The sequence below is a fragment of the Ahaetulla prasina genome, chromosome 3, assembly GCF_028640845.1.
Source record: "Ahaetulla prasina isolate Xishuangbanna chromosome 3, ASM2864084v1, whole genome shotgun sequence".
Lineage (NCBI taxonomy): Eukaryota > Metazoa > Chordata > Lepidosauria > Squamata > Colubridae > Ahaetulla > Ahaetulla prasina.
The window spans coordinates 32961455-32974210 of NC_080541.1; the positions used below are offsets into that span (position 1 = coordinate 32961455).

General features: G+C 35.2%; 1 protein-coding gene across 1 annotated transcript; it reads left to right on the forward strand.

The window, feature by feature from the left end:
• On the forward strand, window positions 1-7668 carry LOC131193955 (cytochrome b-c1 complex subunit 7). Its single transcript, XM_058174429.1, has 4 exons — window positions 1-90; window positions 2684-2755; window positions 3961-4127; window positions 7449-7668. Exons 1-4 carry the CDS (start codon window positions 72-74, stop codon window positions 7524-7526), a joined length of 336 nt encoding a protein of 111 aa, XP_058030412.1. The 5' UTR covers window positions 1-71; the 3' UTR covers window positions 7527-7668.
• Window positions 7669-12756: the final 5088 nt, after the last annotated feature.

Genomic DNA, 12756 nt, shown 5'->3' on the forward strand with positions numbered 1-12756 from the left:
GCTGTGAGCACGTGGTTTAAAGACGCCGCTCCTTTTTCCCGAGAGGCGTTGCGGGTTTTGCAGAGGTGAAAATGGCGGGCAGGGCACCCGGTACGTAAGTAAAAAAAAAAAAAAAAAGGATCATTTTTAACCCGGGCTGTTTAAACCGTCGAAGGAGGCGGCGTATTTGAGGTTGTGTCGTTTTTGTGACCCAGACAAGCCTGGTTTTAATCTGTAGTGATGGTAAGAGGACGTAGACATGATAAGGGGCTTTAGGAGAAGGGGCTCAGGAAGGTTCTCGACCACTCGTGTGTGTGTGTGTGTGTGTATGTGTGTACAGCATCGCTTTTGTACGTGGCTCCTTTGAAGAAAAAAAATCCTTTGAATTTTGCTGTGCTTTGAACTCTGGAAGAAGAGCATATAAGAAAGGGCCGTCCTCCCGCCGTCCTCAATCAGGGCTCTCCAACCTTGGCAACTTGAAGACTTGTGGACTTCAACTCCCAGAGTTCCTCAGCCAGCTTTGCTGGCTGAGGAATTCTGGGAGTTGAAGTCCACAAGTCTTCAAGTTGCCAAGGTTTGGAGAACCTTGCTCCAGATGATAATATCTGTCCCCGGATTAGGGGAGGCCCCTGTATATTGGTTATTTTTCTTGGGGTTTTTTTTTAATGTATGCCTAATTTTTTTTAACAGTCGTTTATTTTATTTTTTTTAACTACGCCGCCCAGAGTCAACTTTATGAGAAGGATGGATAGGAGCTGTATAAATTTGCTTAAATAGACAGTTTCGCCAGCCAAAAGACTAGTCCTTTCTAGTCGTTGATGGAGAAATTTGTTCTTTTATGTCGCCTCTGTCCTGCCAGCTTCTAAATAAGGTTGTTGGTTTTACTGGAAGGGGCTACGGAGGTTCTGACTCCAAAAGATTCTTCTGTCAAGCAATTTTTTAAAAAAAGGTTTTGATGAAAAAATAACTTTGGGGCTTTGTTGGGATTATCCTCCTCTTCTGAAACGCTTGGATGTGAAAAGGAACTCTAAAAAGATCTTTAGGGCAGCAACTAAGAGCACATATTTCTGTCCTCTCCTTTTTGACTTTCAAGTCAAAAGGGCCTCTGGTGGCTCAGCAGACTAAGTCTGTCTGTTATTAACACAGCTGCTTGCAATTACTGCAAGTTCAAGTCCCACCAGGCCCTACCTTCCATCCTTTATAAGGTAGGTAAAATGAGGACCCAGATTGTTGGGGGCAATAAAGTTGACTTTGTATATAATATACAAATGGATGAAGACTATTGCTATTGCTTAACATAGTGTAAGCCGCCCTGAATCTTTGGAGAAGGGCGGGATATAAATTCAAATTAAAAAAAAGTCTCTGTCTTCTCTGATTAGACTATATGCCAGAGTTGCTAGTCATCTATGAAGTTTTTAGTGGTTTCTGAAAGTATATGGCTGCTTAGTTGGGGGGTAGTTTGAAAAAAATGTATACTGTACATCCGTCGTAGAGGAAGAGGAAGAGGGTAGAAATATAAGATTTGTTTCAGTTCTCTTGAACTTGATATTGGTGTTTAGTGTCCCCAGGAGTTTTCTTAGTAGGGGAAGAAGTAGATAACTCATCTATTTTATCAGTCTGTAATCAAAGGGGCTTTTTTCCCATCACTGTTTTGTATCTGTTTCCTAAATTTGAGAATACAAAAATGCTGCTAGATTCATTTGGTTCCCAAAGTTTTCCCCTTTTCTAATTCCAACTTTATCCTGTACAGTTTTAAAATAAATATTCTACAGTATAACCAATGTGGTTAGTGTTTTGTATAGGCACAAAATATAATACCTAAGTTATATGGGGAATTATATAAAGGAAGTCTGATAAGAGAATATGCATTATTCTATGTACTAATATACATTAATTAGGGTATATATGTACTTCAAATATGTATTCAGTACTTTAATTTAGTTCAGAACCGAGCATGTGTACTTGAGCATGTGTGTTTCACAGTTTTTAGAATAGTGTTGATCTTAGCTCATTGTAAATCTGGACGATTCACACATATTTTAATTTCAGCATAAAGAGTTAAGGAAGTAGAACAACAATATTCAGATTGGAATACAGTAAAAGCATTACAGGTGTTGTTACTAGGGGTTCTTTTTATACTGCAGTAAGTGAAGTATTTACCATACTTCTCATATTGTTCTTGCAGTTGTATTATTTTAAGGTTTCTAAATTATCATTCTGCACATCCTTAATGCACTCCAATCTTTTGAATTATTGGTCTTCAATTGTAATCACTAATTCACTTGAAATTATATGGCACAAAGTGGAAGAAAATATTTTAATCTATAAAATGTGTTAACTAGCATTGTCTGTTGAAGCCAACAGTTTTACTCTTCTGAATACAGTTAAAATTATGCATACATTAAAGGTAATGGTCATAAATGTAACAAAGTTTATTAATAATATTCTGTCTGAACTTGTATATCGAAAAGTCTTTTTACTTACACCCAAATATGATATACATGTATGCAGATTCTTCTTTCTCAGAAATATTGTAGTCTTTGGCTTACTTTTGAATTTTTCTGGGCTGATAATCCTATTTTCTAGGATTGAAAGTGTTACAGCCCTATAACTGCATCTTACTGTATTTGTAATTCTGACAGTGTTGGGGTCTGGATAGGGAACAGGTGTGTACCATCTTAGGTTAACTGATTCATACTTCTAGTTTCAGCTGGCAGTCGTCTGTTTGAGGGATTTCGCAAATGGTATTACAATGCACAAGGATTCAACAAATACGGTGGGCATTTTAATATTTTTAAACTATAAATTTTATTTGCTAATGTGTTACTGATGTATAAGTTCTTTATTGAATTGAAACAGAGTATTTTCAATTAAATCAACATGTACACCATAAAAATATAGAAAATTGTCATTCATTGTTTTAGTCACAAAATAGATGATAAAAATTAAAATAGATGATAAAAATTAAAATACTTTTATTTTGTGACTTTAAAAAGCAACTACTAATAATTTACATATTAGTCAGTTTGGCCACATTGTCAATTGGTTGTGTATATTTGACTAATGTAAAATAGCAAATTGCTCCAACTATATGGGCATCAACTTTTTTTTTTTTATTTCACTATGTCATCAATTTGGATAGGTTGTAAGGCTGCTGACTTCCAAGCAATCGGATATAAATGTGTTACTGCCAACTATAGCTATAGGCATCACTGAAAATAAGCAATATGATAAACTGTCTACTTGTGCATGTTTATTCAGAAATGAATTATGTTACAATTAAATGTTAAGATGCCTGTGCTCACACAATAACTAAAGTCATCAGTAACAAGATTCATGATTTTCTATTCCTTGCTGGAGTAATGGTATCCTCTTCTTCATGAATTTATGCACTTTCTGCCTATGTAGAAATTGATTCAGGCTATTGAAATTTCTCATAATTTCTGCTAGATCAAAGATTAATACACAGTATAGATTTATACATGTCTTTTCAGAATAAGCCCCATTAGGGTCAGTAAGACAAACTACCATATAAGTATATTCAAAATCATTGCTTTACTTTTTATTAAACTCATTGGAAAAGGGTGGCACATTAAAAACAGCTAGTGAAGTATTAATATATTTTTAATTTTGGTGGTTTTGTTTTAATGTTATTCCAAGAGGAGTGGTTCAGAAACTCCAGGTAAGGGGCTTTTGAATGGTGATGCCATGCAACCATCATGAAAACATTTAAAAGGGTCTTTTAGTTATGCTGGAGTTGGAGGTAGAATGCTGGAGTGACTCATCTATGATCCATTGTCCAGATACTTTTAACAAAGCTACAAAAATTAATTTCTTGATATCCTATCCAGCAGTTAATTGCACAAGGAGTTGCCAAACTCAAACTTCAAGACATTAGTATGCTTTAAATGCTAAATATTTTTTTCATCTAATTTATTGGCTGGTATTTTAGCTAATGTGAGAAATATTTTTCTGTCGCAGGATTAAGGCGTGATGATATACTAGATGAAACTGATGTTGTCAAAGAAGCAGTAAAGAGACTTCCGGAAGATGTATATTATGAGAGAATATTTCGCCTCAAGAGAGCAGCCCAGTTGAGTCTGACACATGAAATCCTTCCTAAAGATCAGTGGACAAAATATGAAGAGGTATGAATTCTTGAATGCATATTAATAAAAGGAATCCATTGTATAGGGAAGATTGGTTCAAAACAGGCAGGAATATCAGTGTCCTTGTAGAAATTAAATGTTTAAGACATTTAAAACCTTCATTTTATAGTAAAATCCTCCCCAAAACATTTCTGCTAATCTGAAAAGAATGAATGTGTGAGAGAGATTATAAATAAGTATATCTGAATTTAATAATTATCCAATGCAATGCATGAGACTCTAGTACAGTGTTTCTCAATCTTGGAAACTTTTAAGTTGTATGGACCATCTCCCATGCTGTCTACGCTATTCTGGAAAATGAAGTCCGCATATCTTAAAATTGCCAAGGTTGAGAAACACTGTTGTAGTACATGAGGTCTCTCCATTCTACTTACTGGTTAACGTTCCTCATTTCTAAAAATTTCATCCCTCTTAGGGAAGACTATGAAGTAAAGGCATTCTTTACTCTCAATAGTCATGGCTGTACCTAGCTCTTTTGAATTCTGCCAGTAATCAATAAATCAAGATTAAGACAAGCTATGGTGTAATGCAGTGTGTGAAGCCAGTCACAGAATGGTTTGACCCCAGAAATATGTTGGGGGAGGGGAAGGGTTCTACCATTAGCATCATCAGAAGGACAGTTTCAATAAGCTCGCCTGGTGTAGAATTAATTTAAATATTATATATAGAATAACAATGTCATGCTTAAAACAAGTGAACTACAAAATGCTGATATAAAGCTGTGTGGATAAAAGCAAAATTAGTTCACTTTGCTTTTCATTTTGTGAACTAAACAATTTTGATGAAGGAACAAAAGATCTACTTTATATCTTGGAATTGCTGGAGATGAAAAGCAAAGCTGGCCTTAAACAGTGTCACCCTATACCAAAAATCCAGCTTTGAGATCTTTCACCCACCTTAGCTGTATAACAAAAAGTGACATAGGAGACCAATATACAGTCACGGCCAAAAGTGTTGGAACCCCAGAAATTTTTCCAGAAAATCAAGTATTTCTCATAGAAAAGTATTGCATTAACACATGTTTTGCTATACACATGTTTATTCCCTTTGTGTGTATTAGAACAAAACAAAAAAAGGCAGGAAAAAAAGCAAATTGGACATAATGTCACACAAAACTCCAAAAATGGGCTGGACAAAATTATTGGCACCCTTAACTTAATATTTGGTTGCACACCCTTTGGAAAAAATAACTGAAATCAGTTGCTTCCTATAACCATCAATAAGCTTCTTATACCTCTCACCCGGAATTTTGGACCACTCTTCCTTTGCAAACTGCTCCAGGTCTCTCTTATTGGAAGGGTGCCTTTTCCCAACAGCAATTTTAAGATCTCTCCACAGGTGTTCAATGGGATTTAGATCTGGACTCATTGCTAGCCACTTCAGAACTCTCCAGCGCTTTGTTGCCATCCATTTCTGGGTGCTTTTTGATGTATATTTGGGGTCATTGTCCTTGTCACTGTCCTACTGGAAGACCTAAGACTCAAGACGCAAACCCAGCTTTCTGACACTGGGCTCTACAGTGCGACCCAAAATCCTTTGGTAATCCTCAGATTTCATGATGCCTTGCACACAGTGCCAGAGGCAACAAAACAACCCCAAAACATCATTGAACCTCCACCATATTTCACTGTAGGTACTGTGTTCTTTTCTTTGTAGGCCTCATTCCATTTTCGGTAAACAGTAGAATGATGTGCTTTACCAAAAAGCTCTATCTTGGTGTCATCTGTCCACAAGATGTTTTCCCAGAAGGATTTTGGCTTACCCAAGTACATTTTGGCAAACTGTAGTCTTGCTTTTTTATGTTTCTGTGTCAGCAGTGGGGTCCTCCTGGGTCTCCTGCCATAGCGTTTCATTTCATTTGAATGTCGACGGATAGTTCGCGCTGACGCTGATGCTTCCTGAGTCTGCAGGACAGCTTGAATTTCTTTGGAACTTGTTTGGGGCCGCTTATCCACTATCCAGACTATCCTGCGTTGCAAACTTTCATCAATTTTTCTCTTCCGTTCACGCCCAGGGAGATTAGCTACAGTGCCATGGGTTGCAAACTTCTTGATAATGTTGCGCACTGTGGACAAAGGCAAATCTAGATCTCTGGAGATGGACTTGTAACCTTGAGATTGTTGATATTTTTCCACAATTTTGGTTCTCAAGTCCTCAGACTGTTCTCTTCTCCTCTTTCTGTTGTCCATGCTTAGTGTGGCAGACCCAGATACACAATGCCAAGACTAAGTGAACTTCTCTCCTTTTTATCTGCTTTCAGGTGTGATTTTTATATTGCCCACACCTGTTACTTGCCCCAGGTGAGTTTAAAGGAGCATCACATGCTTGAAACAATTTTATTTATCCACAGTTTTGAAAGGCTGCCAATAATTTTGTCCAGCCCATTTTTGGAATTTTGCGTGACATTATGTCCAATTTGCTTTTTTTCCTAACTTTTTTGTTTTGTTCCAATACACACAAAGGAAATAAACATGTATATAGCAAAACATGTGTTAATGCAATACTTTTCTGTGAGAAATACTTGATTTTCTGGAAAAATTTCTGAGGTGCCAACACTTTCGGCCATGACTGTAATGCTTCAATACATATTCTTTCAGATTAGAGAAAGGTACTGTGCCCTGTGCATAGATCTGCAGGTCAGTAAATAAAGTACAAGAGAACCATGAAAAAGAGTCTTTTGCTAGCTGATAAGTGCTTAGTGAAATATCTACCATAAGTTTAATAGATTTAATATTTTATAATACCCTAAAAGACAAATAGATGTATTGCATATCCTCTGTTAAGTCATCCTAGTCGTGTAATTAATTCGGAAGATTTTAAAGGATAAAGTACAAAGGTAAAATACTTAGACTTTTCTTTGGGAACTAATTTGACAAGCAATTTGAAAAAAGTCATTTTTTTCATATATGACAATTGCCGCAAAACTATTATAATCACATAAGTGGAAAGGTTTGACACTTGAATGATTTGATTAGAGATAAACCAGTATCTAACATTTATGGTTGACTATAAACTCCTTATAGACTTTTTGCATGAAATAGAAAAAAATGTACTTATGACATGTGATTTTATGATTAGAAAAAAATTGAATAATAGAAAAAAGAGGTTTTTTTTCTAATCATAGAGTAAGAGACAGCTTTGTAAATGTATTTATATGTGCTACAAAGGAAATCAGAATCAAAAGCTTCTTTTTTCTGCATTTTTCCTCTTTTTTCTTTACTGCTTCTGCTATTAGCTTGTATTAATTTTTATGTGTTTTGTAAAACTTTAATAAAAATATCTTCTGTCTTAATTTTTTAGGATAAGCCTTATCTTTGGCCACATGTGGTGGAAGTCATGCGTGAAAGACGTGAAAAAAAAGAATTCAGAGATAAATAATTTTCTGCCATTTATTTAAGCAAATATTTTCTTTAGAATGTAATTTGTTTGGGCAGAGATTTTGAATATTTCGAATGCTGAGCAAGAATTCTTTGCTTAGTAATACTTGGTCATCCGGTTCAAATAAACTTTACCAAACCTTTTTGGAATCCTGTTTCCTAAGGTGCAAAGAATTGCTTACAACCTTTTCAGCCACGTTACATGTTAACATGATGATCTGCAATCTTCATTCCAGTTGTTTGAGTAATTCTTTTTGTCATAATACAGATGTTTCCTGCAGTTGGGAGAATAGATAAGCAACTATCCCTTTCTGTTTGTTTCTGCTATCCAACTCTTTTTAAAAAAGAGGTGTTTGCGTGCATAATGACTGTATATATTTAGCTCCTGGAGATGGAAATAGAGGCATAAAAATTATGTCAGTGATGCAAAATCAGGATCACATTCTTTCCATCATAGCTTCCCAGAAAGATGGAATGTTCTATTGATATGTTTTTGAAATCTGTAGTTCCTTCCAAATTTTAAATCCAATCATATCACATCATCTGAATTAGTCATTTGATGAATTTACTAAATAGTTGAATGTAACTTCAGTCTTGACAGATTGAACAAACATACCATCTTGGGTTCATTTTGAGGAAAGATCCCATTAAACTCAGTCCATGTTTATTTATTTGTTTAGTTATTTATTATTTACATTTCTATACCGCCCTTCTCCGAAGACTCAGGGCGGTTTACAGCCAAGTTAAAAAGACATATACAAAAATTAAAACACAATATTTGAATTTAAAAATCTGAATCCATAGGCCGAATATTAAAATAACAAGTAATAAAACCACCCATTAAAAATTACCCTTAGGCCAACCCTGCTCGGTGAAACAAAAAGGTCTTGAGCTCACGCTTAAAAGGCCTGGAGGCAAATGTTTTTCAATGTTGGCATTGAAAAATTTCAAAATTGGTTTATTAAAGTTGAAACTTGTACTGAATAAAAGATTGGTCTCCCACTGGCAGTAAGTTATTGTTTGCATTGGGGTAAACTCTAAACATGAATGAAAATACTTGTTTTCTGTTCAGATTCCTTGTAAATGGGAGAAAAACAGGAATGTATTTCCCCATTTTTTCTAATGCCTACATTATGATTAACAAACACCAATGGAATTTGGCATTTACATATCTGTTGAACATTCCTTCAACTGACTCATTACAAATTGTCATAGTAGAAGTGCAAATTAAGTATGTGCCCCCTGGTTAAATATGAATTTATTATGCAAAAAGCCATTTCAGATACCTCCTTTTATTTTATTTTTTTAAAAATAAGAGTATTCTGTCAAATTAGGGCCTAGTTCTGTAATAAATAGGGTATAGATTTTCATCCAGTGGGTATACATAGATCCATCAGAATCAGTCTCTGAACTACAAAACAGCTTGTTTAAAAGTGGGAATTAGGTATTGCAATATGCTTCCAAGGGTTACCTGGGTTATGAAATCTTTATTTTTTGGAGAAATATACTGTATGATACTGCTTAGCTATAAAAATTAAGTATTGTTATTTTAAGCTTATATAAATTGGATTTTATTTGTCTAAGTAAAGGATTTGCTTGTTAATGTGTTGTATTAGTATAACTCAACATAGCTTTAATAATAATTGACTGGAATTTAATAATTATGAAATGTAATAATGTTGCTTCAAATATTTATTCAATTCTGTTACATCTAGCTTAGTATAGGTTTTGCTGCACTATAAGCACTTACTCAGAGAGTTTCTTGGCAAGAAAAAGGAGGAAAAAAATTGTTAAGTGATGTCAGTGGGAAAGTAAATCCAGACAATATAGGTGTTACTAATTTCCTTAGTAGGGGGTCATTTATCAAACATGCACATAACCTCATCCTGGTTTTTAATATTGCTAATATGGATATCAACTTTGTGTTTATTTTTTTGACACCCAATTCTTAATCCTATGAAGAGAGAAATTGCAGGATTAGATTAGATTAGCGTACACATCAAGGTATATTTATTCGATTGAATCGGATAACAAAACATCAGCTCAAATCTTCAAAAATAGGATCATCCTCACAACAACTTTTGCATTTCAAATTCATGGCTTTCAAAGCACAATTGCCCTGATGCCTTGGTACGAAGAAATCACCTAAGATATTTTTTTCAAATGCCCAAGATAACACAATTTATTACAAAACTATCTGTATGTTAGAAGATACTTCCATGATGGGTGCATTGCTGGAAGACTTGAATGGCCAGGTAATTGATATTGATTTGATGGCCTCTAATTAAAACCTGTTAATGCAATCAAAAACTGTACTTGCCTTTTCTACAGCCATGTCAACTTCCTGCTTATAGTTAGTGAACAATCACAATTTTAAGATTATATCGTCTAGATATCCCCCCATTCTATAGCTGTGCATTTCTTTGGCCAGGAGCGGAACTTTGTATTTGTCACTTAGGTTTCTTCTTGTTGTTTTGTTTTCAATTGTTTTCTGTAAGATATCAAGAGCATTTTCAAACTTTGCTTCCATCTTTTAGGAATTTAGCCTAAGTTGTTGCACTCCCATCATACAATCCTAAGAAAAAATGCAGCTTTTTAAAGAAAGTGCAATAGGTGTTATATATATATATTTCCACACCTGCCCAGAAACATCCTTGAATCCAAAACATTGTACAGTCTTAATATTTGCTTAGCTATTTTAAACATAGCTATTAACTATGTTTAACTAGTGGCCGTTGTAAAATGTGTGGATTTCATGCTGGTTGGGGAATTCTGGAAGTTAAAGTCCAGATGTCTTAATATAGCCGAGGTTGTGAAACACTGAACTAGAAGACATCAATTAAAAAAAAGAAAAACAAGATTGTGGAAATTCTATATTTTTCAATAACAATTAGCACATTTGTGATAAAGATAATGAAGTGAATGATATGGCTTCCAGGTGTCATGACTTATTATCATGAGACAATATGAATAAGAGATGAGATATTGAATGCATAACAAGCAGCTTCTTACTGTATATACACATTCTTAATTCTGATATTAGCCAGACGTATACTTTGAATCAACAAAGCAGTCCATCAGCTACTATGAGTTTAAACACATACACGTTCTGCAAGATGACAGCACCCTCAGAGTTTATGACCCACAGGTGAATTTACAATTAAATTGTATATTGATGTAAAGAAATCTCATGCAAAATGAATTATGGGATACTGTTTCCTTTCGGGACCTTTTTTCTTTAATCACTTGTAATTTTTTTCTTTTATTGCTTAGCCTTTAAGTAAATCAGATGACTAACAAACTTAGTAAAATCTGGAACTGTTAAGACATGGGTATTATTTTAGATACTTAGTATAATTTTCAAATTAAAACCACATTCTCATTACAGTGTTAATGATTCGTGAAGTTATGAAAGTTAAATAGAATAGAATAGAATAGAATTTTTTATTGGCCAAGTGTGATTGGACACACAAGGAATTTGTCTTGGTGCATATGCTCTCAGTGTACATAAAAGAAAAGATACGTTCATCAAGGTACAACATTTACAACCCAAATGATGATCAATATATCAATATAAATCATAAGGATTGCCAGCAACAAAGTTACAGTCATAAGTGGAAAGAGATTGGTGATGGGAACGATGAGAAGATTAATAGTAGTGCAGATTTAGTCAATAGTTCGACAGTGTTGAGGGAATTATTTGTTTAGCAGAGTGATGGCCTTCGGGAAAAAACTGTTCTTGTGTCTTGTTGTTCTGGTGTGCAGTGCTCTATAGCGTCGTTTTGAGGGTAGGAGTTGAAACAGTTTATGTCCTGGATGTGAGGGATCTATAAATATTTCCACGGCCCTCTTCTTGATTCATGCAGTATACAGGTCCTCAGTGGAAGGCAGGTTGGTAGCAATTTTTTTTTCTGCAGTTCTAATTATCCTCTGAAGTCTGTGTCTTTCTTGTTGGGTTGCAAATAACACATTGTCTCCAATGAGAATTATCTTTATAAATCTTGTCTCAGTATTTAGAGTTACTTAAGGGGGGGGGAGGTTTCTACTGGAGTAGTTTAATATGTATTTTTCACGCAGATATTTGCCATGTCTAATTTATCTTTGAAATATGATATCATTATTGATTCTGGCCTATTGAAGAAAGCCAAGGCAAAAGTTAGGATAGGTTAAGCTTTGTAGATATGTTAAGGGAATGTTGACTTTTATAATAGCTATGTTATCACCAACGTTACTTAGCTCACATAAGATCTATGGGGACTAACAGTAAATTTGAACAATTGCATTGTTATGGGAAAGATGATCATGGGATGCATTTCATTTTGGAAGAACATGAGAAAGGCCATATCAACCACTGCTAGCATTATTCTTGAAAGCATCATATATGACCCTGTAAACGTCCTCCTGAAATACAGCCAAGGGGCCTTCATATGCAAAAGACAATAAAGGTCAAGAGTAGGAGAAGAGGCAGTGACATTCTGGGAAGAGATTATCAGTCACATAGCTGGATAGATCAAGACTGATTTGGTCACAAAGCAGGTGTGTATGTGTGCTTATTTGTGTCACCTGCACATACACATACATATACACACTGTATGCTATATATGGCTTTGTTTCTAAGGCTGTTGGGACGCAATGACTTAGTGGTTAGGATGCTAAGACCACTAAAGATCTACAGTTTTGCAGTTTGAAACTGTAAAAAAAAAGTGTAAAAAAAAACTGTGCTGCGAGACCAGGAGCCCCCATCACTTGTCCCAAATCCTGCCAAACTAGCAGTTCAAAAGCAGGCAATGCTGGCTCCCTGGCTTAAGAAACGGAGATGAGCACCACCCCCTTAAAATCAGGCACACGTCTATCAGGATAAAACCCGTGGAGACACCTTTACTTTTTTTTTTATTAACCTAAGGCTAAGTGACCTCAAAATTTTGATGCAACAGACTAAATTATGGGTTTGGGAGTGTATTCTACCCAAACAGAACTGAGCCTGCCTATTATTTAAAGGTCAAGCAGGAAACAATCACTTCAGGTTTTTATTGAATTTTTGTGCCAATAAGTCTACCTCAAAGGAGCTGTAGCTTGAAACAATTCAGAGAGCCAAGGTCTACAAAGGTAAAGCAGAATTTGATCTGATCTTAACTTTTCCAGAACCGACTCCTCTCTTACATAAAGTGCACTCTGTATTCAGATCACCTTTCAGTCATGCCAGGAAGGGAATTGAATTTGGCCTCAAGATT

Bases quoted from the DNA above. Each gene is read 5' to 3' on its own strand.
- LOC131193955 (XM_058174429.1), top strand. The intron at 2,756-3,960 runs GTGGGCATTTTA...TTTCTGTCGCAG, and splicing joins ACAAGGATTCAACAAATACG to GATTAAGGCGTGATGATATA. The intron at 4,128-7,448 runs GTATGAATTCTT...TTAATTTTTTAG, and splicing joins AGTGGACAAAATATGAAGAG to GATAAGCCTTATCTTTGGCC.